Source organism: Drosophila bipectinata, chromosome 3R (assembly GCF_030179905.1).
Source record: "Drosophila bipectinata strain 14024-0381.07 chromosome 3R, DbipHiC1v2, whole genome shotgun sequence".
NCBI classification, from domain to species: Eukaryota; Metazoa; Arthropoda; class Insecta; order Diptera; family Drosophilidae; genus Drosophila; species Drosophila bipectinata.
The window spans coordinates 22,448,674-22,474,375 of record NC_091739.1 but is presented as its reverse complement, the minus strand read 5'-3'; the positions used below and the strand labels follow the sequence as shown (position 1 = coordinate 22,474,375).

Sequence of the window (25,702 nt, the reverse complement as noted above, 5' to 3'; positions counted from 1 at the left end):
CTCCGAAACGATAGCCATCAGTGTTGGGCAAATGTTTAAGGTACAAGACAGGTACAAAAGGTAAGTGGCTTCTTTACATTTTAAACTTAGTTAGAACGACGTATAACAAAAATAACCTATTGTCATTTTCCACAAAGTCTCATTCCTTTAAAAAGGTTATGTATTAATTGAACTCCAAGGTAGATACTGTACTATTTTACAAATCCAAATACAAAACAAGGTACATCTCCCTCAACTAGACACCACTGCTAACCACCAACAATAAGCTGGCACACAAAGAGTGGACTTAAACGTGAACCGGGCCCAGACCGGGTCATTGTGCAACCACTTCATTTCGATTCTAATAACTCCAATTACAAATGGCGGATGGGATAACACCGGTGTGTGCATATGCCAGGGATTCCATGGATATGAGCTCGGGTATTTTTCGTTCTGGTCCGTTTCACAACCCATGTGGCAATGTGAGCGGGCGTGGCAGTGGGTGGCTCAACTTGTTGCTGGACTTTATGACATGCCAGCCATTTTATCCAGCCTATTATTTCAGGGATTTTATGCGAAAGGACAACGCTCGAATGCCCATCCAGCCCGGGATTTGGCCCACTAAACGAAAAGTTTCCGTTCTGGATGGTGGAATTGCCAGAATCCTGCAATTAGTTTGTCAGTTCACATTGGAAATTTGTCAGCTAACAAATTTTATTCCTGTACATGGATACTTAAGAGCTAGTTATTTGCACACGATGGGAGTGGGGAGAGGTACTTTTCAATGGATTGCTTAGGAAACGTTACCGTTGGACACAGCTTTCTTGGGATTATAATCTACTTGACGCGGAAACGACGCAGGGTGGGTGGCAAGTAGTCCTGGCCGGAGACCACATTGGCGGGCAGGTACTCAGAGCTGGGGGCGGGGGCAGCTGCCACGGCAACAGGGGCAGCCACGGCGGCTGGGGAGGCAAAGTTCAGAACCGGAGCCCGTCCCTCGTTGGAGATACGGGAAACGCCTGGGAGTTGGTTGTACTGGTTCTGGATGGCCAGCTGGGCATTGGCCGCATCCTCGGGAGTGCGGTACTTGACGAAGTGCACCTCAGGCTTGTTGCTGGAGGTGGTCTTCAGGGCGTTCAGCTGCTTGGCCAGGTTGGTCACATCCGACTGCTTGGTCAGCACATAGATGGCGGTCTCCTGCTGGGCAGACTGCTTGGCCAACTGCAGAGCGGCGCGCTCGAAGCCCTGGTTCTCCGGGGTGCGGATGAAGACCACGCGCAAGTTCTTCTTCAAAGAGTTGGCGATCTGCTGGTTGTTGACTCCCTCATCGAACTGCTCCTCGGGAGCGGCGTAGCTGAAGAACTCCTTCTGGAACTCCTCGATCAATGGAGCTGGCTGAGGGGCAATGGGAGCCTGGACCAGGGCAGGGGCCTCAATAGGCTGCGACAGCACCGCCTCTCCGCTCTGCACTGGCTGCAGCAGTTGAGGGATCTCTCCTACCTGCTGCACTCCTGCTCCGGGAACAAAGGATAATCCCTCGTCAGCGTGAGCCACTGGCTGGTAGTTGTAGCCCAGCTTGTCGGCACTGCAGCTGGCAGCAAACAGGCAAATAAGCTGTATGGAAGACATATTATTTAAAATGACATCAACCTTTTATCCAATGTCTTTGAGACTTACGATAAAGGCGCGCATGGTGGCTGAAGATGCTTACAATGGGAGCTGAATGAGGGAACTAATGCTGGGACTCCGACCCAATCTGGCTTTTATAGCTGCAGCAAAGTCACACACCCCTCCCACGAACGAGTTCATCGGTGATCCACTCTTTCCGACGACCTTGCGGACTTGAGATTTGATTTCGCTGCTATTCGGCCGTCATTAAAATGCTCCACCATTTAAATATGCAAGCCTATTCCCCGACCTAGGCCTAGGCCTATCGATTATCGTGGCTTTGATTTAAATGCACTCGGAGTAGTTTATAAATATGCATTGATTGCGAGTGGTGAGATGCTGAATCCGATGCTGCGACTGCTGCCACATTATCTAATTGATTTGTGTTGGCTGCGACAGGCCATAAAAAACAAAGAAACTTTTTAGAGAGGCCCAAACGGCAGCCACTGTGTTGAAATGGTCAGAAAATAAACAGCTACTGGCTTTGCCGTGCCGATAGTATCTGGCGGTCTGGTTGGCGGCCAACTCTCCGGGTTTGGCCAGCTCTTAAGCCGGTAATTATAATTTTCATAATTTTCCACAAGTTCGCGTTTTTCGGCTGGGCTCGGGACGAAAACGTCAATCTTTTTCGACGGTTCAGTTAATGAAGTTCCTTAACTAATTTAAACTTTTTCGGTATCGTTTGATGGCCAAAGAAAAATAAGAATTTAAATTGTTGAATGGCAGATGTCGAGGGTCGCTGAGGGTCATGAATATAAAACAATCAAATTCGAAGTTCGTGTTTTACATTTTCACTTGTACAGGCTTTAAGATTCTTTTGAGATAGGCGCACAGACATACTTTAATTGAATGGTTTAGAAAAATATCTCAGTTATCAGGACGTTAGTTTTGTGGTATCAGCATTCTGGGATTATTGATTAGTTTGGCATCATTCTTTCGTTTTTTAGGATTAGAGAGGAAAGCATCTCCAGCCAGCTTTGGCCACTCATGCTGGCTATTAGCTGCATAGTGAAACTCTTAGCACAGTTGGAGGACAGAAACCAACAACAAAGGCAAAGAAGACCCAAACTGCGCCTAATTTGGAGATGGCAAGCCAAACAAGCCAAGTGCCCGAAAACGAAGAAAAGATTGAAAAGCACGCAAACTTGGCAGCTGCTGCTGCTGCTTTTTCCGTTGCTTTTGGATGGAATCTGAGCCTTGGACCTTGGACACACCTGTCCCGAAATTGCAGCAAGTCATGAGCCTCCCTCCGGCAGGGATTCCGGATTTCGGATTAAAGCAGTTGGCTCCGTGCAGTGTGGCGGATATACCGCGAAATAAAAAAAACAGTCAGAGGGCGGAATGCGAGCAGGCGGCAGCAACAGCGGCAGCTTTGACGTGACTGGCAAAGTTTTTGGCAGGCACTGCTAACGAGCAGAGTGGAACTCCTTCACGTCCTTCGCATCCACAGCCCAGGATCTCATGTTGCTCTAAAATGCTTAAACTAAAACTTGCTCAACAGATTTGCAGTGGCGGGAACCTTTTTACGGCTGCACTTCAGCGTGTCATATGGCGTGGCAGTGAAGGTGGATGTGGAAGGTGGAAGTGTGTGTTTGACCTTTGACACTAAAACAATTTGCAAAGCAAAATGATGTCAGCCCCAGTGTCCTGTCCTCACTTGGTTCTTGTCGTTTCGTAGTGGCGTAATTTAGTTGAAACATTCTTAAAGTAGCGCCTGTCGTAAAACCCTGGAAACGGGAGGGGATTGCTGGCAAGGCAATAGCTACTCTCCAGGCTTATGTGGTAGGGAGCGAGCTGCGGGTAAAACTCCGGGCGTAGCTCATTAAAAAGTTTGCCAGCGACAACGTCGACGGCGACATTTGCTTAAGAAAACATTTGCCAGCACAGGGAAGAGGAGGGCAGGAGTCGGTTACCAACACCTTAATGATTATCCACGAGATACTTTCATGATAATCCACAAAGTGTGGGGCAGGCCTGCTCCACAGTAACTCAGAAGTAAAACGTTACGGTCTTAGGCTGTGTAATTAATTATTCATAATAGCTAGCTATATACAAACAGCGTGTTCCATCGACCAGATATCCTCCCACAACATAACTAAATGTTTCTTGATTGAAATTTAAATTAAATTTGTTGGCAAAAACTTGGCATTCCAAGTGTATTGAATAATTTATGGCCAGCCCCCTCGCGCGAACCATGGCGACATTATGTTTGTGAAATTAAGTATTTACTTTCAGTGGTTACTTAAAATCGATGAATGCGATGTAATTTTAGGGCTTACTAATGTTAACAAAAACAAATACAGGCCTTATGAAAAGCATATAAGCTTTAAATAAACAACTGATTATTGACAATACCAGCTTGTTTAAAAATATATATTGGCTATAAACTAGTTTATCAAATTTGCCAACCAGTAACTTCAAAATTAGCCCCATAAATGTTCACAGTATATATTAATTTTTGCAACTCATGTGGATTTTCAGTCATGATTTATCGAAATTTCAACATAATTTATACAGGAACGCTGCAACTTTACTAATTAGTTTTTAATTTAAATAACGCTTAAACAGTCTTTGACAAGTATGGCCTAACATTTCTAGAGATTCAACGCCGCTTTCCTGGGGGCAGGTACTCCCGGAACAATGCCTGCAACTTGGCGGTTTCCAACTCGCTGGCCTGTTCGTGGGTCTCGTACTCGGCGCTATTCTTTGGCCGGATCTTGAAGATCACTGGATTTTGTGGAGGAGAAGGCTTCGATGGGGCCTGCGAGTTCAAGTGCAAGACATCAGCCTTTTCGATGGCGTGACTTATACTATTACCCGGCAGTCGGTCGTAGTCGCTCCGCAAAATACTCAAAGCTCGGGTGACATCCGCCGGAGTTCTATACTTGACGAAGTGCACCGATGGCTGAGACGCCACCTGCTGCTGAATGGAAGCCTGTTGCTGCGCCAAGGCCGCGGCGTCAGCCTGTCGTTGCAACACAAATATATCCAGCGGACTATTGGTCGCCAGTTGCTTGGCGGTCAGGCTGAAGATGTTTGTTTCCGGAGTTCGAATGAACACCACCTGTTGTGGCGGGGAGATGACCTGGGCCAGCTGGCGGGCAGCCTGGTAGGGGGCCGCCGTGTCGTCATCCGGGGGAGCGGCGTATGTGAAATATTCCGTCGCCAATCGACCAGATCCAACCTCATTTTCCGCTGGTAAATATACGTCTCCAAGGGCTTGACAAAGACCAATAGATAAGCCAAAAATCTGTAATGGTATCTTTTAGTAAAGTTTGAGAAAGAAAAGGAAATTCGAGCTTAAAGCCTACCAGCAAGGAGTACATGGCTAAAAATGTGAAGCTCGAATGGTGGCGATTTTTCTTAGCGATTTTTACCGCTCGACGCTCTGAATGGTTATAATCCAGTCCCAGCAACAAAACCATCCTTATATACGACACAAACAAATAGCCGGTTGAAAGTTAGCTGACTTCTCGGCCTCTTCGTCTCTCATTATGATTTTATTTATCTTTTTATTCGCATTTTGCATTCATTTTACTCTTTACGATTTTATAAAAGATTTCTGCGAACCTTTGCTCTGGTTTTGTGTTTGCCTGCTCCGATTATCCATGTTAATGTCGTTCAATTTTGAAATGCAAATTCGGGGGCTTGCAAGACACAAGACTCGCACACAGTTGAACTGCAAAAAAAAATACTTCAATATTTAAACAAAAGGCAACATACACACACTAATACTTGCTGACCCGAGAGCCCGGCTTGAACTTGAATTTAATTCGCATAAAATTTACAAATGAGCTCCCAATTTGAATTAGTTATAAAATATTTTCATATACCATTGGGGTCCCATTGTTGTCGCCTGTCATAGACAAAACCATTTGTTTTGACTTCCCTCCAGCTTACACCTCCGCAGCCCTACTTTCACCCGGCCAGGTATTTTTATGACCGACATTTTATGGCTACTGATTTGTTAATTTACACGTCATTTTGATGTTTTTCTTGGCCTAGGTTCGGATCTTCGATAAGCCTCTTAACGAAATTCACAGCTCAACAGATGCGATCTTGCAGATGGTACGACTTACGGTAGAGCTTCTTCAGAATGAACCTTTAAAATATAATTTGATGTAACTCTTCCCTTTTAAGAGACAATATTTAATAAAAATATATTTATTAAAAAAACAAATAGTATTTATTTTTTAACAGATATAGATTTTATTCTTAATACATAGCTGCAAAGTCTAACAACTAATATCAGCTTCACAAGTTTATACTGTAGATGATCAGCTTTATTCCGAGCTATAACTAGTTACACATGGGACAGTCTTATGGCACTAATTTAATGACTTAATTCGGCAAGGCCCTAGATTCGAAGTCGGCGCCGCTTCTCTTGGCTAGGCGGCAGGTATAACCTAGAAGTGCCTCCAGCTCTCCCATCCGAGGGAAAGACCATACGAGCCCCTGACCTACGTCGTTCGTTAACCCTGAAATCAAAGCCCTGTGATCTCGCTGTCCGGTAATCTACGTTGGCATCGTTGTAGTTGGCGGAAAGATCCTGCTGGGCTTCAGGAACCGGAGGCAGATCTATTTGCCCAGCAGAAGATGCCGCTGCAGAGCTATAGCCCTGAGCAATGGAGGAGTAGCTGGGTACCGGCGGCAAGTAACCCTGAGCAGGATATGCTGATTGCTGCGATGAGGATTGATAGCCCGACGAAGGAGCTGCTGCGTCCGGATAGTAGCCCTGATCGTACTGCGGCTGCTGCTCCGGATAGTAGCCCAATGAGGAAGACTGGCCAGCTTGCGGCAAAGACCCTGCTCCGCCGTACTGCGCCTGAATGTGCTGCTGGGCTTGGGCAGCCTCCGCCTCTGTCCTGTATTTTACAAAATGAACTTGGGGCTTGTGCTTGTGATGCGCCTTCAAGGCGCTCAGCTCACTTGCCAGTTCGTGGGCGTCCGTCTGCTTGTTGAGCACATAGATTGCCGTCTTATCCTCCGTGGTTTGCTTGGCCAAAGCATTCAAAGCCCCTACCACCGCCTTGTTTTCGGGCGCCTTGATAAACACCACCTGGAGATTCTTCTGCGAGAGGTCTGCCAACTTGGTCTCCACCAAGTCAGCCTCCTCTGCGGAATCGTAGGGTGCTTCGAAGGCATAGAAGTGTTTGTGGAAGGCTGCATGCTCCTGGTAGTGATCGTTGGGTTGAACGGGATATCCACCACCAGTGGTAGCTTCACCATAGCTATTCTGCTGGTATTGGTAGCCCAACTCCGCCGAGCTGCTGGCTAGCAACGTAAGAAACTAGGACAGACACCAAAGAATAAGTATTTATTGAAGTGGATGGACTCCCAGGTAAACTCACCAGTATTCCCAGCATGATATAACCAAGTCGAAGAGCAAAAAAGATTTGTCAGCTCATAACCATTCGACGAGCCATTTTATAATTTCATTCCCGCAAAAGTCGTCGACCGAACCCAACCAAATCGGGATAGAAATCGACCCCCATCTAGGGTAAGTAGTTCAATGTCGTCGAAGGTGTGTTACAATAAATTTTATTTCTTCAATTTGAAATTCGCCAAATCTACAAACTAGGCAACAAATGTGGTTCGCAGCGAGTGCGTAGGAATCGTGGATGGGTCAGTCTGGTCTTAGGTCAGTAAGGTCAGGGGATTCGCTTAGTTGCGGAATCGGAGCACCGAAGCGGGCAGGTAGGAGCTTCCAGGGGCGGAGGGGGCGGCCACCTGGCGGACAGCAGGCTGGGAAGCGAAGTTCAGAACGGGGGCCACTCCGCCGTTTTGGATGGTGGAGGTTCCTCCCAGCTGGTCGTACTGGGACTGGATGGCCTGCTGGGCATTGGCAGCGTCCTGGGGAGTGCGGTACTTGACGAAGTGAACCTCGGGCTTGTTGTTGTTGTTGTTGCGGATAGCGTTCAACTTGTTGCTCAGATCGCTAATGTCGGCCTGCTTGTTCAGGACATAGATGGCGGTCTCCTGCTGTCCAGCCTGCTTGGCCAGGGCAACGGCAGCGTTCTCCAGGCCACTGTTCTCGGGTCCCTTGATGAAGATCACACGGAGGGCCTTGTTGAGAGACTGGGACACTTGCTCGGAACCGGCGGGCTCGTTGAAGTCACCTTCGTCGGCGGTGTAGGTGAAGAACTCCTTCTGGAGCTCAGCCTGGGGAGCAGCATAGTTGGGAGCATCGGCCGAAGGAGCAGCCTCGGGGGCAGCAATGGCAGCAGGGGCGAAGGAGGCAGGAGCGCTGTAGGAGGCCTGCTCTTGGATGGCAGGAGCGGTGTATGCAGGTCCTGATGCAGCGTAGGATGGCTCAGGGGCAGCAGCGGCAGGCTGGTAGTTGTATCCACCCAGGGAAGCAGCGCTGGCAGCAGCCACGAAGCAGAGAGCCTGCAGAAGAAGATAAAGAAGTTTTAGTCGCTTGTGGTCCTGATTCAAGTTTTAGGAAATACTCACAATAAGGACGCGCATTTTGATTATGGTTTTGTAAGGAATGGATAACTCCGCTCGGATTGCTGGATGAAGACCAAGTATGTCCAACTCCACGACGCCCACGCTCTTTTATGCGAAACCAACCAGTGCATTTGGCACTGTTTTCTTTCTTCCTATTGCTCGAAATTTGGTTTTTTAATTGGTTGTCTTTGATTTGGCACCTCATTTCGGGCAATTCGCCAATCGCTCCTTCATCAGCTTTTTTTGCAGCTCCACCAATTTCCATTCCATTCACTGCCATTTGTCGCCTGTTGTTTCACTCGACATTTGTTGCTTTAATCTATGGCAATCCACAGCTTTTTAGTTGTTGGTATTTACGATGATTATTTGGTTTTTTCTCTGCATAATTTGCGGGCGAGCATAATTTTTTATGATTTTTCTAAACAGACCCCGACGACTTTTCTGTTTATGCAAATCGGCCGTAGTGGGTGCTCTTGAAAAAGAGCTGTCGCTGACCACTTTGGCTCGTTGTTATTGGCCATTCATCTGGCCACTCTGTTATCACTCATACATTATACATTATGTATTTGACCGCAGTATTGGTTCCGTCTTGCAGTTGCCATAAATTTGGCCGCTAATAGTTTGTCTAACCTTTTACTTCACGCAGATTAACATTTTAATTATGATAAAAAATTTTCGGCGATTGTTTTGCCTGCATCCCAAAACATGTAAATTTTTATTGATTTCCACTTGTATTCCATTTGGCGCCATCGCTTTGGAATTTTTATGGCCACTCAGGGTGCGTAATAAACGCCGATCTATGCAATTTTTCTATCGCCGAAGAGTGAGTGGCCGAAAACCCATCAAATCTTTGACATGACACTGACAACTTTATGTCCCGACTCATCCAGCCCACCATCCCAGTTCCCACAAGGTTTAATTTTAGAATCAATTGTATTTCGGGTTCGTTCGAGAAATCAATACATAACATAAAAGTCAACAAATGGCATATAGGAAGGATATGGCAGCTATGGTGAAGCAGATTCCTTTACCGCTTAGCGACGGAAACGCAGACGACGGAGCACGGAGGAGGGCAGGTAGGAGTTCTCCGGGATGCGGGCGTTGGGCTGACGCACCTGAGAGGCGGAAGCGAAGTTCAGGGCGTTGGCAACACCTCCGTTGATGGCCTGAGAGGATCCTCCCAGCTGGTCGTACTGCGACTGGATGGCGCGCTGGGCGTTGGCAGCATCCTCGGGGGTGCGGTACTTGACGAAGTGAACCTCGGGCTTGTTGTTGGTGTTGCTGCGGATGGCGTTCAGCTTGCTGGCCAGATCTCCGATGTCGGTCTGCTTGTTCAGGACATAGATGGCGGTCTCCTGCTGGGCAGCCTGCTTGGCCAGAGCCAGGGCAGCATTCTCCAGGCCACGGTTCTCAGGTCCCTTGATGAAGACGACGCGCAGACCCTTGTTCACGGAGCTGGCAACGCGCTCCAAAGCCTGGGGCTCATCGAAGTCCTCCTCGTTGGCGCTGAAGGTGAAGAACTCCTTCTCGAGCTCACCGGTAGCAGCAGGGGCATCGTAGTTGACAGGACCGCTGAGACCAGCAGAGCCCAGACCAGAGGAGCCAAGACCAGCAGATCCAAGACCAGAAGATCCAAGACCGGAAGATCCCAGACCAATTCCAGAGCCGAGTCCAGAGGATCCCAGATCCAGGGAGCCACCACCCAGGCCGCTGTCAAGGCTGCCGAAGTTGCCGCCGCTGAGTCCTCCCAGGGATCCGCCACCGAGTCCTCCCAGGGATCCACCGCCGAGTCCTCCCAGAGAACCGCTGCCGCCGCCAAGACCTCCGAGGGAGATTGAGCCGGCGCCGGATCCACTGCCAGGAGCAAAGGACAAGCCGGAGCTGGAGTGGGCCACGGGTTGGTAGTTGTAGCCGAGCTTGTCGGCGCAGGCGACGGCCACGAGGCACAGGACGATGAAGGCGCGCATTTTACTTTGCTGTTCTAGTTGGAGCTCTGAAGCCAGAAGTCAGAATGATGTCGGAGTGAGGCTCTGGGCCATTTATATGCCATGGCACGGACGGGGCGTCAATCAGAACAGGCGTGTCGCGGCGGTTAGAGATCACGATAAGGTTCGCATTGTCTGGGCCTAACCTGTTTTTCTGTTTTTCTTCTTGGCCAGTTTGGACTGAAGCCAAAGCCGAACTATGGCCAAAAATATCTAAGGTAGCGCCAGCGTTGGCGGCAGTCGGCGGTGTTGATTAAAATTTGATGAACTTGCAGCTTACGGAAAACAAAATTTTTATGCAAATCAAAATGGGGTGGGGTGCCGCCGGGTCAACCGTCACAAAGGGCTAGGCGGTGGCAGCTCCAAATTGTTTGACTATGCAGTAGCCAGATTCTTTTGTTTGCCCATATTGTTATGCAAATCAGACCGGGGATGATTGAAAGTAAGACTCTAGCCAATGGTTTTGGGCTAATTTCCCAGCTTAATAATTTTAAATTGCTCGCTGTCGTCTGTCTCATGCAATTTGTCAAACGAAGTCATCTCAATCTCGACGAAGTGCGTGGGCAACCGGAGTAGAGAAGTAGCCGAGTAGCCGATAAGCTATATGTTATACACCAGATTATAACGCACAAGATTATACAGAAAACATTTTAAGTTTCCGCTCATTTGCAATTTTCACAAACAGCCCAAAACCACGGACTCATAATTCAATATGCCCGAACCCGTTTGCCAGCCAACGGATTTGAATGCGAAAATTCAAATAGATGGCCTGCCTAGGAATGTTGGGCGAACAGATCCGCAAGCCTCTTGACAATTTACATTAACAAACAGATTTATTTCGCATAAAAATCTCAACAATAACGGAGGAATGTCTATCTTCGAATTTATGTTTAAATCTAGAATCTCAGGCGTCGCAGAATGTTGGCGGGCAGGTAACTGCTTCCAGGTGTCGCTGGCGGGACGTACGAGGAGATGGGAGCGGTGGCCGCGGGCACAGAGGCGGCAACTGGAGCGGATTGGGAGGCGAAGTTCAGGGCGGAGGCCACTCCACCGTCGTGGGACTGGGAAGATCCTCCCAGCTGGTCGTACTGCGACTGGATGGCGCGCTGGGCATTGGCGGCGTCCTCGGGAGTGCGGTACTTGACGAAGTGAACCTCGGGCTTGTTGTTGTTGTTGTTGCGGATAGCGTTCAGCTTGTTGGCCAGATCTCCGATGTCGGCCTGCTTGTTGAGGACATAGATGGCGGTTTCCTGCTGGGCAGCCTGCTTGGCCAGAGCCAGGGCGGCGTTCTCCAGGCCACGGTTCTCGGGTCCCTTGATGAAGACGACGCGGAGGGCCTTGTTCAGGGCGGAGGAGACCTGGTCGGAGGCAGCGGGATCGTAGAAGTCACCTTCGTCGGCGGTGTAGGTGTAGAACTCCTTCTGGAGCTCAGCCTGAGGAGCAGCGTAGTTGGGGGCTGAGACGGATTGTTCTCCAACTGGTGCAGAGAAATCAGAAATGGGCTCAGCAATAGATCCTCCAGGAGCAGCGGCGAATGAGGGGGCATCGCTGCTTCCCGCTCCCGAGGGCTGGAAACTCAGTCCGGAGGCTGAGTGGGCCACTGGCTGGTAGTTGTAGCCCAACTTATCTGCCGAGGCAAGAGCCGCCAGGCAAAGGACTGCAAGGACTGCGGAGAACTGACGCATGTTGAGTTGGTTGGCTGTTTTCGGAATGTGATGCTGGTGGCTGATGATTCTTAGGCTTTTATGCAGATGGATATGCTAAGAGAGCTGCATAAAGTCGGATAATTATGGCCATCTAGAGCGTTCTTCTTCGTTCGGTAAAATATGCAAGCGAGTGCACCGCCGCCTCTAGTTCCGACTGATTCGCTCAGAAGGAAGAGAAGTCCATCTCAAAGTTGCTGCCATAAAACTCGTATTAAAATCAATGTGCTGGCGGAATCAATAATGCGCGTTATTCGCAGACCAACCTTGCCGATATGGAATTTTCATGTATCTTTATCGTTAAAATCAATAAAACTCTAGCTATAAAAAGAGTGTAAACCCCATTCAAAGCAATTTGGTCGGCCGTTTCTCATGGATATGGATGCGTATCCATCGTCAAACCCGCATCCAAATCCGGACGGGATGAAAAGTGTCACCCAAAATCGGTCGGAGAGCAAACAAAACGTTTGACAGGCTGTTTCACATGCAAATGAGGCGCGCCTAGCCGCGATATTGCTGCCAAAAATAAATATTTTAACGATTCGCGAAATTATTATTGCCTTATTCAGCAGCTTTGTTTTTTTTTCGTCTTTCGTCTTGGTCGCTTTGATTTCTGCTTTATGCAAATGTTGCGGGTGGAGGCGGCCTTCCGCAGTCCGATGTCCGTCCGGGTCCGTCCACCGGAAGTGAGGCGGTGGCGGCGTCGGCGGACTCATCGCTAAATATAGCTGCCATCTTTTAAGCTGCGATTTGGCTAGGCCGCCGGCCAGCTAATTAACAACTGCACTGAAGCGGCTTGTCAGCGCCAAATCAGATAATTCGATAATTGGGCTCCTAATAAATTACTTGGCGCCATCTGATTTGGCAATCCGAATCACGACTCCGCACCCGAATCTTACTTCCAAGCTTTGAGCCAGCCGATTCTGGTCTTCGTCTAATTTGCATTGGGCTCCTCGCCGAGCAGAAATAAATCCAAAATAAAACACAAAACATGATTTTATGTTCAGAGCCATGCAAATATTTGCAACAGCAGCGGCAGAGGCAGCGCCAGCGTGACGAATCATAAAAATATAATAATAAAGCAACCGCATTTTAATCGGTTATTTATGCATTTTTAAGGCAAATGTGAACTCTTCATAATTCATTCCCAATCATAATGCAGTGTTTGGCCAATTTGGCGAAGAACTGAATCTTGCACCTATAAAAGCCAAGTCAGCGGAGAGTTAAGGCAGTAACAAATCATCTTTTCAAACCAACAAGTCACCATGCGCTCCTTTATCGTCCTATGCCTGATTGCCGTGGCTGCCGCGGATAAGCTCGGCTACAACTACCAGCCGGTGGCCCACTCCGCCTCCGGACTGAGTTTCCAGCCCTCGGGAGCGGGAAGCAGCGTTGCTCCCTCATTCGCCGCTGCTCCTGGCGGATCTATTGCTGCACCCATTTCGGATTTCGCCGGTCCCATTGGAGAACAATCCGTCGCTGCCCCTAACTACGCTGCTCCCCAGGCTGAGCTCCAGAAGGAGTTCTACACCTACACCGCCGACGAAGGTGACTTCTACGATCCCGCTGCCTCCGACCAGGTCTCCTCCGCCCTGAACAAGGCCCTGCGCGTCGTCTTCATCAAGGGACCCGAAAACCGTGGCCTGGAGAACGCCGCCCTGGCTCTGGCCAAGCAGGCTGCCCAGCAGGAGACCGCCATCTATGTCCTCAACAAGCAGGCCGACATCGGAGATCTGGCCAACAAGCTGAACGCCATCCGCAACAACAACAACAACAAGCCCGAGGTTCACTTCGTCAAGTACCGCACTCCCGAGGACGCCGCCAATGCCCAGCGCGCCATCCAGTCTCAGTACGACCAGCTCGGAGGATCTTCCCAGTCCCACGACGGTGGTGTGGCCTCCTCTCTGAACTTTGCTTCCCAGTCGGCTCCCGCCCCTGCTCCAGCTGCCAGCGCCCCAGGACCCAGCTACTTGCCCGCCAACATCTTCCGTCGCCTTCGGCTCTAAACAGGAAAAGCCAGTTGCCCGATTTGTTGTCTAGTTTTCATGTTTTCTTAATAATAAACAAAATTTTAAAACGAACTCTAAGTGGTTTTTCTGTATCATTGTTGTTCAGCATATAAAAAAGTCTTTAAATAAACGAAGTTATTAGACATTTCGAGACAGAACTTTTTGAAAATATGCATTTATTTGTGTGTCATGATTTAAAAACGGAAATAGATATTTAAAATTTAAAACGAAATCGCTTAAACGGTTAACTTATTAATTTCTTTATAATAACATAGTGTATTTTAATATAATGTCTTTTGGTTTACATACCATTTAAGGTATATTAGTAAAACAATATGGTAGAGGTAATTTGGTTATAAACAGTTAAATCTATTTTCACATTAAGCTACATTTTGGGAAAGTGTTTTCATATTTCTGACTAAGGTTAAGAGGATATCTATTCCAACAATCCATAATGAATATGTGCCATATCTAGTCAATATTAATATTTTTATGATCAATAATGAAAATGGGAGCTATTTCCCCAGTATCATTCGTTTAGGGTCATTACCCTAGGAAATCTAGCAATCCTTCGCTATCCAAGCTTATAAAACATAACGTTTTAGTTATAGTCTATTTAAAATAAATAAATAATCCTTTTGACACCATCATTAACACATTCAATGTCAAACTGGCGCGATCAAATGTCGTAGCCTCTTATATAGAGAGTGATCTTGGAATTCCCAGGCTATGCTTAACCAGTTTCTCAAAAGTTCAAAGAGAACTTCCGACATTATTTTTGATCTTGAACCTTAAACTAAAAAGTTGCTTCGTATTCTAAACCCACTTTCGATGGCAGAGCTAAACAAACGACAAAATATTCATAAACTATCAATAGAACCAGCAGAGGAATATGCATACATTAGCGTTTTTATCGCTCGTAGGCGGAACTCCAAGAATGCATCACATTGTATTGGGCTTTAACGACCGTCAGAACATTTATGGTCGGCTCTTACTTTTATTTTCGAAACAAGTTCGATAGTTTTGCAGTTTCAGTTTTCCCCAGATGTCGAATTCCGGGCAGTTTAGGCCCGGTCAAGAATAGAACTCGGCGCCGTGAACCGGTCCAGAATAACGCGTCTGCAATTGGGCAGAAAGTCTGGGGTCGGCGGCTGAATGGGCGAGAATTGGCTAGAATGTTTGGAATTGGATAGTTTTGCATAATCATTTCATAAGCGCACCGCTTTGCATAAAAAACTAGTTGAGTTATGGAGCAACCCGTCGGGAATGGTTTCCCCCATTGTTCTAGTGCGTCTCTAATGGGTATAAAAGCGGATCGCAGAAGTTTCAGGATTCAGTCTTGGCCTTTGCCTGTTCAGCACACCCACAACTTCCAAACATCTCTTCTATCGCCATGCGTTTCCTTATCGCCTTCTGCCTGATTGGTGCCGCCTGCGCCCAATACAACTACGGTGCCGGTTTCAGCGGAGCCGCCTCCGACAATGTGCCCTCCATCTCCGGATTCGGAGGCTCTTCAGGAGCTGGTGACTACGATTCGGCTGCCAGCGCCCCTGTGAGCTACACGCCCTCCGGTGAGCTGAACAAGGAGTTCTACACCTTCGAGGCCGATGAGAGCCAGTTCGAGGATCCTCTGGCCAACCAGAAGATTGCCGGTGCCGTGAACAGGGGACTGCGTGTCGTCTTCATCAAGGGACCCGAGAACCGTGGCTTGGAGAACGCTGCCCTGGCCCTGGCCAAGCAGGCTGCCGAGCAGAAAACCGCCATCTATGTCCTCAACAAGCAGACCGACATCGGTGATCTGGCCAACAAGTTCAACGCCGTCCGCCAGAACGCCAACCAGCGTCCTGAGGTCCACTTCGTCAAGTACCGCACTCCCGAGGATGCTGCCAATGCCCAGCGCGCCATCCAGTCCCAGTACGACAACCTGGGCGGTACCAGCCAGAACATCAACGGAGGCGTGGCCAACGCCATCAACTTCGCTTCCGCCGGAGCAGCCCCTGCTCGTAGCAACAACTACTCCCCACCCGGAGCTGTGAGCAACTCCTACCTGCCCGCCAACATCCTGCGTCGCCTGCGCATCCGTTAAGGACTCAAGGATAGACACGAACTGACTGTTGTTTAATATGTTGTAGAGATTATATTTGAATAAAAACGAAATCAAGATTAACTCAAATTCCTTTACTTTTGGCGAGAAAAGTACAAAGAGTTCCTATTGGGAAAACCTGTTGATTGAAACCATTAATGGTTTTTAAACAAAATATTAAGTGAGGCAAACATTTCATCAGCTGAAACACAAAATGATAGTCTATACATTTTTGAAAGTAAGCCTGTATCGTTTAAAATTTCATAACATTGGGAAACTACGATTTAACCAAAACCACAACCATTTGGTTTTCCCATGCTTCGAGCTTTAACCGATGAATTTTAAAGACTTTCTAGCAAGCTTTTGCTTCGGAAAAATGAATCCAGTTTAAAAATATTTCGTATGATAAATTCCGTGCATCCTTAAAAAACAATACAATTATATGCCTACTATATTTAATATAGAGTCTATGAATATCCAGTGACATTGAGGAATGCCAGTTCGACCACAGACTAATGTACGAAAATCATAAATGATTCCACAACCAAATACTTGTCTGATCAGATCTATTTTCGATGTTTCTGGCCGCTTTATGATCGGTTATTGCATTTTTATGCTCATGTTTTTGCTTTTATCGCTTTTCCTTATAATAACATTTATGCAAAGCTGAATTGCTCGGCCCGTGAGCTCGAACAATGGCCGATCGCTGCTTACTTTGTAGGCGGAAAAAACATTTAGCCGTGCCATCGCTTTGTCTTCGAGAAGCTGCGCCGACAGCCTCGAAGTCCAATTCGTATAAATAATAACCACCGCCGCAGTCATAGGCAGAAGCAATTTGTGCTCCGATCCAAGAGAACCTCCAAACACTCAACCACAACTCAACATGCGCGCCTTCATCGTAAGTCATTCCCCAAATCAGGATCATAACAGGACAGCCCATGGATAACTAATTTCTTTTTTAGGTAATGTGCCTGGTGGCCGTCGCCTGCGCCGACAAACTTGGCTACAACTACCAGCCCGTGGCCCACTCCAGCTCGGGACTATCCTTCGCTCCTGGAAGCGGCTCCATTGGAGGTGGCTCCATTGGAGGAGGATCTCTGGGAGGTGGTTCCCTGGGAGGTGGCTCCCTGGGAGGTGGCCTCCTCGGAGGTGGCTCCCTGGGAGGCGGCTCTCTGGGAGGTGGCTCCCTGGGAGGTGGCTCCTTGGGAGGTGGCTCCCTGGGACTTGGCTCTCTGGGAGGTGGTTCCCTTGATGCCGGTCTTGGCAGCCTTGGAGGCAGCATCGGAGGTGGTGATGCCCTGAGCGCCCCCGTCTCCTACAACGCCCCCGCCCCCACTGGTGAACTTGAGAAGGAATTCTTCACCTTCAGCGCCAACGAGCAGGACTTCGATGAGCCCCAGCAGCTTGAGAAGGTCTCTTCCGCCCTGAACAAGGCCCTGCGCGTCGTCTTCATCAAGGGACCCGAGAACCGTGGCCTGGAGAACGCCGCTTTGGCTCTGGCCAAGCAGGCTGCCCAGCAGGAGACCGCCATCTACGTTCTGAACAAGCAGGCTGACATCGGTGATCTGGCCAGCAAGTTGAACGCCATCCGCAGCAACAACAACAACAAGCCCGAGGTTCACTTCGTCAAGTACCGCACCCAGGAGGATGCTGCCAACGCCCAGCGCGCCATCCAGTCCCAGTACGACCAGTTGGGAGGATCTTCTCAGGCTCATGACGGTGGCGTCGCCTCCGCCCTGAACTTTGCTTCCGCCGGACCCATCCAGAAGGCTAACGCCCAGATCCCCGAAAATGCATACTTGCCCACCTCGGTCTTCCGTCGTCGTTTGTAAAATGTTAGAAATGACATCGTGATAGCCTTATCCTTTTTGTTACAAATTTTATTGTTGAAAACTATTGATAAAAAATAAAACGAAAATATTAAATTTAAATTTTGTTAATATTATTTTTTTAACTTTAAATCGGTCTTCAGAAAATGCTCTTCATATGAAGATATAGAGTCTAGATTCTAAAACGTTTATGACTTGAGGAGCTTATGCATTTATTTTTTATACATCGAGTTCATACAATATATTTAAGTTTATCACAATATATCATTAGGAATGCATACTATTTGGATGTCTCTACTCCCAATATATACATTTAATATTTATTTTGGAATTTTTAAGAATTTATTACTTAATTACTATTTATATTATTTTAATACAATAGTTAAATAACATAGCCTATTACAATCGATATAACCAGAGCAGCTGGTATAACCTGGTTAATATTTTAGAATAGAAGAATACCTCATTAAATGTAAGCCTTTTTGGGAAATGTTTCATTAAAATCAAAATAAATGAATACATACTCTGTGTCAAAAATTTTTTGTTTTAGTCTGTGATATATCTATAAAACCTTAAAGCCGTATTTAAAAATAACTATAGTTTTTATAAATATAATACTCTCCACCAATGCTAACCACTATTTCTTTAAAACTTCATTCAAATTTTTATTTTATAATTATAATTACGTCAATATTTATAAAAAACAAAATGCTTTAAAGTTTAAACCAATAAAAATATCTTTACTAAATGAAACTAAAAAGAGAATCATCGAACCGAGGGCGGTATATCAAACACCTCATTAGATGATCCGCTAATTATAACGCTTGAATCATGTCCATAAATCAGAACTAAACAGATGTGTCGACAACGATTATGATAACAAAACGATTGTCATTTTGGCTTTCAGTGGAGCGGAAAAACCAAGTGCAGATGTCCTACATAAAACAAGCTCCTAGCCTTGCCGAAGAATTTGTGCAAGATATTTATTTTATATAATACCTAATTATGACCCATCTGAATGACAAACTCATTCCGGTGTGCTCGCGACATATTAATTTTAAAATTTAATATGAATTCTTGTAAAATATTGTATAAAACTCGAATATTTGAATAACCCACGACGACCAGCCGCCACTGCCCATTCAAAAGCAGCATCACCAACAAAAATTCCACGCCGAACATTAAAAAACCAAAGAAGCAAAAGCTTGGTAGGCGGCAAACAGAGTGGCATCAAAGCGATTTCCATGCAGCGCCCTCGCCGCGGCGGTATCTTTGTCTTTATCAGCCTCCAAGATGGATTTGTATAAATAATAAAGATCGCTCCCAGCCAGAGACAGAAGCAGTTCAAACTTCAGATCGAAAGAACCCAGTTAGCAGCTCAAGATGCGTGCCTTCATCGTAAGTGTTTCGTTTGCGGCCCAAGGATTATTCCCAGGATAACACATTTCTTTCTTACCTGGCTCCAGGTCCTGTGTTTCGTGGCAGTTGCCTGCGCCGATAAGCTCGGCTATAACTATCAGCCTGTTGGACACTCCAGCTCCGGACTGTCCTTTGCTCCAGGCAGTGGTGCATCTCTAGGAGGTGGCTCCCTTGGCGGAGGCTCTCTTGGAGGTGGCTCCCTGGGAGGTGGCTCTCTGGGAGGTGGCTCCCTGGGAGGTGGCTCTCTAGGAGGTGGCTCCCTGGGAGGTGGCTCTCTGGGAGGCGGCTCCTTGGGACTTGGCTCTCTGGGAGGTGGTTCCCTTGATGCCGGTCTGGGAGGTCTTGGTGGCAGCATCGGAGGAGGTGATGCCCTGAGCGCCCCCGTCTCCTACAACGCCCCCGCCCCCACTGGTGAGCTCGAGAAGGAATTCTTCACCTTCAGCGCCAACGAGCAGGACTTCGATGAGCCTCAAGAACTGGAACGCGTTGCTGGCTCCGTGAACAAGGGACTGCGCGTCGTCTTCATCAAGGGACCCGAGAACCGTGGCCTGGAGAACGCTGCCCTGGCACTGGCCAAGCAGGCTGCCCAGCAGGAGACCGCCATCTACGTTCTGAACAAGCAGTCCGACATCGGTGATCTGGCCAACAAGCTGAACGCCATCCGCAGCAACAACAACAACAAGCCCGAGGTGCACTTCGTCAAGTACCGCACCCCCGAGGATGCTGCTAACGCCCAGCGCGCCATCCAGTCTCAGTACGACCAGCTGGGAGGATCCTCCCAGGCTCATGATGGTGGTGTTGCCCCCGCTCTGAACTTCGCCTCCGCCGGACCCGTCCAGAAGGTCAACGCCCAGATCCCCGACAACGCCTACCTGCCCACCTCGGTCTTCCGCCGCCTCCGCTTTTAAGAAGGATATCGATTTGAACTAGCCTAAGAGAAACAGACTGAAGAATTCAATCTTCCTGTTACACGTTGTTGACTAATGCATAATTACGATAATAAATTTGAAACATATAAAACGAAAATCCAAACAATGGCTTCCTTTATACTCGCAAGTTTATTTTATAGAGTGGCATTTTTATTGCGGCTTTACCATAGAATTTAATGACCAACTTGTTTGTGTGCAGATGGTGTATAAATATATTCGAACAATGCCCTTCACACTATAAATAGCTAGAGGAAACGTTATCAAGATCAAGTGGAATAGGTGGAGAATCGATGCTGAGGGGATTCCTGAGCATCCGGAGCTGTCAATTCACTTTCTATACAAATCTTTGGACTAATTATGAGCCTGCCAAGCAAATTAATTGGCTACAAGATTAGATCCACCCACTAAGTTTCGGTTACCAGCTTGTGATTAATACTGATCCGGGGACTGGTTCTTTCCCGGTGACAGCTCAAAGTCGCTGAGCTGCCAACAACAGTTAGATGACCTGGTTTCCGAGGTGGCCCCGTCGTGTGTCACGTACAATTAGAAAGGAATCTCAAGTGCAACCCACATACGAAGACAAAGAAGATTTATGCCCAATCGAAACCTGATTAGCCATAAAAACAAAAATCTAATCATTAATTTTATTAAGCTGACGATCACTTTTTTGTTGAAATCATTAACAAATAAGCGGTTCTGTATACATATTCAAGCCCCAATATAACAAAACAATCGCAACAGTCGAGCTCTCGGTCTTCTGCATAAATTATAAGCCAATTATGGGTGAATCACGGCAATCGAAACCCAAGTCCAAGTCCACGTCTGAATCCAATCTCCGCTCGGAAAACGACTGGACTCGCACTCGGAGCTTAGACTCGAGCTCGGAATAGCCATCGGATGTGGCGGGCGGCGCGATTGAAGCTGCCCCTGCTCAAAACAATGTGTTAAATGTGTTAAGAGCGAAATTATGTTAGCAGATTAACAGCATTCCGAAACACGATGGCCAATAGCCACTGGCCATTCACGATTCGTGAGTGGAGATCGATGATCGGATCGAGGTATTCCGTTCGAACTTCGCAGCCAGAAGCGACGGGAACTCCGAGACGCTCGATTCGACGGCTCAATTCGACTAGATTTTCTAGTCTAATTTAAAGAGTCGACGCGTTGGCGGTATAAAAGCTAGGTAATGAAGATACAGTCAGCATTCTATTAGAACACTCCGTCAACGATGCGTGCACTCATTGTTTTATGTCTTGTGGCCGCCGCCACCGCCGGCCGACTGTCTTCCGGCTACAATTATGGCCAAGGGTCTACGGCCAGTATTGGTGGCACCAGTGGAGGATCTGTGTCTGGAGGTGTTGCAACCGGCGGACTGGCTGGTCCAGTCAGCTACAGTGCTGCTCCCCAGTCGCAGGTGCACAAGGAGTTCTACACCTTCTACGCCAACGACGCCGACTTTGAGGATCGCGATGCCCTGCAACGGGCTCTGGCCTCCGTAAAGAAGAGCGTCAGGGTGATCTTCATCAAGTCTCCGGAGAACCGTGGCTATGAGAACGCTGTCCTGGCTCTGGCCAAGCAAGCTGCTCAGCAGCAGACCGCCATCTACGTGCTCCACAAGCAGACCGACATCAACGAGCTGGCCCAGAAGTTCAACGCCGTCCGCCAGAATGCCAACCAGAAGCCAGAGGTGCACTTCGTCAAGTACCGCACTCCCGAGGATGCTGCCAACGCCCAGCGGGCCATCCAGTCCCAGTACGACCAGCTAGGCGGAACCAGCCAATCGATCAACGGAGGAGTGGCCAACGCCATCAACTTCGCCTCAAGAGGAGCTGCCCCAGCCCGGGCTGCCCCTCAAACTCAGACACCGGAAGCCAACTATCTGCCAGCCTCGATCCTCAGCCGTCTGCGACACTAAGGCTTTTTTAGCCATTTCGATTGTTGATTTTTTTCTTGAATAAAATGTTTAGTATTTTGTAATTTATAACTAACGTATTTTATTTCCTTTCACCGGTGACTTTATTATACCCTTGCAGACGGTATTATAATTTTTGTCAAAAGTGCGCAACGCAGTGAAGAACACATCTCTGACCCTATAAAGTATATATATTCTTAGTCTGGATCACTTCCTGAGTTCACATGAGTATGTCTGTTTCGTCTGTTATGTCTGTTTCGCGTTCTAAGCTAAAGTTTTAAAGCTTAAAAGTTAAATCAAAAGTTTTAAAATAATTGTTCGTAATGCCAAAGCCCATTTTCATCACAAATGGTGGGGATCATCACGAAAAATGGACAAAAAACCTAAAAAATATTTTGTCTCAGGGTTTTGATGCAGAATGGTGGGGAATGTATACAGAAATCGTTAAAAACACTCCGCTTGAGAATCGGATGAGAATTGGGGAAGATATAGCTATCACTGTGGGCCCTAAAGGGGAAAACTTCATTTTCAAGGGATCATCAGGAAAAATGGACAAAAAATCAAAAAAATATTTCGTCTCAGGATTTTGATGCAGAACGGTGGGGAATCGATACAGAAATCGTTTAAAACACTCCGCTTGAGAATCGGACGAGAATTGGGGAAGATATAGTCATCACTGTGGGCCCTATAAAGGAAAACCCCATTTTCATCACAAATGGTAATGAAAATCTAAAATCTAAAAAATATTTTGTCTCAGAATTTTGATGCAGAATGGTGGGGAATCAATACAGAAATCGTTTAAAACACTCCGCTTCAGAATCGGATGAGAATTGGGGAAGATATGGTCATCACTGTGGGCCCTATTGAGGAAAACCCCATTTTCATCACAAATGGTGGGGATCATCACGAAAAATGGACAAAAAATCTAAAAAATATTTTGTCTCAGGATTTTGATGCAGAATGGTGGGGAATCAATACAGAAATCGTTTAAAACACTCCGCTTCAGAATCGGATGAGAATTGGGGAAGATATGGTCATCACTGTGGGCCCTATTGAGGAAAACCCCATTTTCATCACAAATGGTGGGGATCATCACGAAAAATGGACAAAAAATCTAAAAAATATTTTGTCTCAGGATTTTGATGCAGAATGGTGGGGAATGTATACAGAAATCGTTAAAAACACTCCGCTTGAGAATCGGATGAGAATTGGGGAAGATATAGCTATCACTGTGGGCCCTAAAGGGGAAAACTTCATTTTCAAGGGATCATCAGGAAAAATGGACAAAAAATTAAAAAAATATTTCGTCTCAGGATTTTGATGCAGAATGGTGGGGAATCGATACAGAAATCGTTTAAAACACTCCGCTTGAGAATCGGATGAGAATTGGGGAAGATATAGCTATCACTGTGGGCCCTAAAGGGGAAAACTTCATTTTCAAGGGATCATCAGGAAAAATGGACAAAAAATCAAAAAAATATTTCGTCTCAGGATTTTGATGCAGAATGGTGGGGAATCGATACAGAAATCGTTTAAAACACTCCGCTTCAGAATCGGATGAGAATTGGGGAAGATATGGTCATCACTGTGGGCCCTATTGAGGAAAACCCCATTTTCATCACAAATGGTGGGGATCATCACGAAAAATGGACAAAAAATCTAAAAAATATTTTGTCTCAGGATTTTGATGCAGAATGGTGGGGAATCGATACAGAAATCGTTTAAAACACTCCGCTTGAGAATCGGATGAGAATTGGGGAAGATATAGTCATCACTGTGGGACCTATTGAGGAAAACTCCATTTTCAAGGGATTTGAAAATGATTTAATTTGATTCATTCTTATTTCTTGATTTTGACTAGCTAGTTTGTTCTTTAATCAGAAAACTAAAAATGCATTGAGTTGGTTTTATGTAAATTTAAAATTGAATTTATTTAGGCATTAGTCAACAATAACTATGATTTAAGATCAGTCAAAGATCGCTCCGTTTTTGAATCGGCTAGGAGTCAAATGAGCAACTTAGACGCGGCGGAAGACGGAGGAAGGCAGGTAGGAGTTGTCGGGGGACTGAGCAGCGGCCTGACGCACAGGGGCGGCAGAGGCGAAGTTCAGGACGGGGGCAACACCTCCGTTGGTGGCCTGAGAAGATCCTCCCAACTGGTCGTACTGGGACTGGATGGCGCGCTGGGCGTTGGCGGCATCCTCCTGGGTGCGGTACTTGACGAAGTGAACCTCGGGCTTGTTGTTGTTGTTGCTGCGGATGGCGTTCAACTTGCTGGCCAGATCACCGATGTCAGCCTGCTTGTTCAGAACGTAGATGGCGGTCTCCTGCTGGGCAGCCTGCTTGGCCAGAGCCAGGGCGGCGTTCTCCAGGCCACGGTTCTCGGGTCCCTTGATGAAGACGACGCGCAGGGCCTTGTTCAGGGCGGAAGAGACCTTCTCCAGCTGCTGGGGCTCATCGAAGTCCTGCTCGTTGGCGGTGAAGGTGAAGAACTCCTTCTCGAGCTCGGCGGCGGGGGCAGGGGCGCTGTAGGAGACGGGGGCGCTCAGGGCTTCACCACCTCCGATGCTGCCACCGCTAAGGCCGCCAAGACCGCCAAGACCTCCAAGACCTCCAAGACCACCAAGACCACCAAGACCAGCACCACTGCTGATGCTGCCTCCAAGGGAGCCTCCTCCGATGGAACCACCTCCAATGGAACCACCTCCGATGGAGCCACCTCCAATGGAGCCACCTCCGATGGAGCCTCCTCCGATGGAGCCACCTCCGATGGAACCACCACCGATGGAGCCGCTGCCAGGAGCGAAGGACAGGCCGGAGCTGGAGTGGCCCACGGGCTGGTAGTTGTAGCCGAGCTTATCGGCGCAGGCGACTGCCACCAAGCACATAACCTGGGAAAAGAGGAGGAGCGTTGTAATCCTGGGTTATCCTTTTGAAGCGAGCGGAGCTCTCGTTGTAGGCCGGAGATACTTACAATGAAGGCACGCATTTTGAATTTAGTTCTTTGACTTCGACCACTGAGTTGTGTCTGACGTTTGCATCACCAAAAGGTCCAATATTTATACGAAAACCAACGATCGGTGTCACTAGACTGCGCTCAAGTTCATGCAGAGTTACCACCGTTTGTTGTTGGTGGAACAGCGTCTTGGAGCATTTGTTAGTAACTTCTTCGGCGGCTTTTGTCTCTCGAAATGCTATCCACCTTCGAAAAAGACGATAAAACAATGGCGTCGCCGTCGCGAACAAAGCGCAATGCCATCTTGCCGCCCTATTCTTGCAAATGCTGCTGTCAACAATATGCAAATTCCCCAACCATCTCCATCGCCATCTACATCTGCTCAGCACCATCAGCGATACAAAAACAGTGTAGGGCCTTACAGCCCAAGAGGTAGTCGCATCGGAGTCGTCTTAAATTGTCATTCGATTGGACAGCAGGCTCTACCATCTCGATGAAACAGAAACAGAAAACTTGTTTAGCAAATGCCACTATAAATGGTCATGCTTTCAGTAAATGAAATGATTTTCTTCATATTTTGTATTTTGTATGCTAAAACATTTGGCGGAGCACCGACACTGCTCGAAACGGGTTCGAGATGAGGCCTGGGTTTTCTACACTTTTTAGTTTTTAGTTGGTCCAGTCGCATATTTCTAGCTGGGAATTCCCACCGATTATTTGGTCCCCTTTTGGCAGTTTGGTATTTCAGATTTTATTATTTGGAACTGGCTGCTATAG

The 25,702-nt window shown here is 47.4% G+C and overlaps 12 protein-coding genes across 12 annotated transcripts; 5 read left to right on the top strand and 7 right to left on the bottom strand.

Annotated features, from left to right (window-relative positions):
• Positions 1–662: 662 nt before the first annotated feature.
• TwdlD (TweedleD) lies at positions 663–1,766 on the bottom strand. Its single transcript, XM_017237205.3, has 2 exons — positions 1,657–1,766; positions 663–1,593 (listed from the first exon to the last, which is right to left on the bottom strand). Exons 1-2 carry the CDS (start codon positions 1,669–1,671, stop codon positions 817–819), a joined length of 792 nt encoding a protein of 263 aa, XP_017092694.2. The 5' UTR covers positions 1,672–1,766; the 3' UTR covers positions 663–816.
• Positions 1,767–4,248: 2,482 nt separating this feature from the next.
• Positions 4,249–5,072, bottom strand: TwdlS (TweedleS). The gene is made up of 2 exons (XM_017237231.2): positions 4,959–5,072; positions 4,249–4,897 (listed from the first exon to the last, which is right to left on the bottom strand). The coding sequence occupies exons 1-2, from the start codon at positions 5,070–5,072 to the stop codon at positions 4,250–4,252; spliced, it is 762 nt and encodes a 253-aa protein (XP_017092720.2). The 3' UTR covers position 4,249.
• Positions 5,073–6,004: 932 nt separating this feature from the next.
• On the bottom strand, positions 6,005–7,037 carry TwdlR (TweedleR; the record flags this gene model as incomplete). The annotated part of the gene is made up of 2 exons (XM_017237228.2): positions 6,005–6,937; positions 6,999–7,037. Coding segments are annotated over 2 exons (972 nt in total), but the record flags the coding sequence as incomplete, so codon positions are not given.
• A 188-nt stretch (positions 7,038–7,225) lies between these two features.
• TwdlH (TweedleH) lies at positions 7,226–8,133 on the bottom strand. The gene is made up of 2 exons (XM_017237399.3): positions 8,104–8,133; positions 7,226–8,037 (listed from the first exon to the last, which is right to left on the bottom strand). Exons 1-2 carry the CDS (start codon positions 8,116–8,118, stop codon positions 7,312–7,314), a joined length of 741 nt encoding a protein of 246 aa, XP_017092888.1. The 5' UTR covers positions 8,119–8,133; the 3' UTR covers positions 7,226–7,311.
• Positions 8,134–9,014: 881 nt separating this feature from the next.
• On the bottom strand, positions 9,015–10,124 carry TwdlN (TweedleN). The gene has a single exon (XM_017237398.3). The coding sequence runs from the start codon at positions 10,065–10,067 to the stop codon at positions 9,135–9,137; it is 933 nt and encodes a 310-aa protein (XP_017092887.2). The 5' UTR covers positions 10,068–10,124; the 3' UTR covers positions 9,015–9,134.
• An 857-nt stretch (positions 10,125–10,981) lies between these two features.
• On the bottom strand, positions 10,982–11,785 carry TwdlJ (TweedleJ). The gene has a single exon (XM_017237220.2). The coding sequence runs from the start codon at positions 11,768–11,770 to the stop codon at positions 10,982–10,984; it is 789 nt and encodes a 262-aa protein (XP_017092709.2). The 5' UTR covers positions 11,771–11,785.
• A 1,254-nt stretch (positions 11,786–13,039) lies between these two features.
• Positions 13,040–13,831, top strand: LOC138926679 (uncharacterized). The gene has a single exon (XM_070281640.1). The coding sequence runs from the start codon at positions 13,054–13,056 to the stop codon at positions 13,792–13,794; it is 741 nt and encodes a 246-aa protein (XP_070137741.1). The 5' UTR covers positions 13,040–13,053; the 3' UTR covers positions 13,795–13,831.
• Positions 13,832–15,148: 1,317 nt separating this feature from the next.
• TwdlO (TweedleO) lies at positions 15,149–15,964 on the top strand. The gene has a single exon (XM_017237212.2). It carries the CDS (start codon positions 15,191–15,193, stop codon positions 15,881–15,883), a length of 693 nt encoding a protein of 230 aa, XP_017092701.1. The 5' UTR covers positions 15,149–15,190; the 3' UTR covers positions 15,884–15,964.
• Positions 15,965–16,679: 715 nt separating this feature from the next.
• On the top strand, positions 16,680–17,811 carry LOC108122673 (uncharacterized). Its single transcript, XM_043211691.2, has 2 exons — positions 16,680–16,778; positions 16,843–17,811. The coding sequence occupies exons 1-2, from the start codon at positions 16,764–16,766 to the stop codon at positions 17,710–17,712; spliced, it is 885 nt and encodes a 294-aa protein (XP_043067626.2). The 5' UTR covers positions 16,680–16,763; the 3' UTR covers positions 17,713–17,811.
• Positions 17,812–19,002: 1,191 nt separating this feature from the next.
• On the top strand, positions 19,003–20,154 carry LOC138926645 (PPE family protein PPE10-like). Its single transcript, XM_070281477.1, has 2 exons — positions 19,003–19,107; positions 19,176–20,154. The coding sequence occupies exons 1-2, from the start codon at positions 19,093–19,095 to the stop codon at positions 20,034–20,036; spliced, it is 876 nt and encodes a 291-aa protein (XP_070137578.1). The 5' UTR covers positions 19,003–19,092; the 3' UTR covers positions 20,037–20,154.
• Positions 20,155–21,085: 931 nt separating this feature from the next.
• On the top strand, positions 21,086–21,987 carry TwdlP (TweedleP). Its single transcript, XM_017237210.2, has one exon. The coding sequence runs from the start codon at positions 21,286–21,288 to the stop codon at positions 21,970–21,972; it is 687 nt and encodes a 228-aa protein (XP_017092699.2). The 5' UTR covers positions 21,086–21,285; the 3' UTR covers positions 21,973–21,987.
• Positions 21,988–23,870: 1,883 nt separating this feature from the next.
• LOC108122578 (uncharacterized) lies at positions 23,871–25,049 on the bottom strand. The gene is made up of 2 exons (XM_017237208.2): positions 24,944–25,049; positions 23,871–24,860 (listed from the first exon to the last, which is right to left on the bottom strand). The coding sequence occupies exons 1-2, from the start codon at positions 24,956–24,958 to the stop codon at positions 23,988–23,990; spliced, it is 888 nt and encodes a 295-aa protein (XP_017092697.2). The 5' UTR covers positions 24,959–25,049; the 3' UTR covers positions 23,871–23,987.
• Positions 25,050–25,702: the final 653 nt, after the last annotated feature.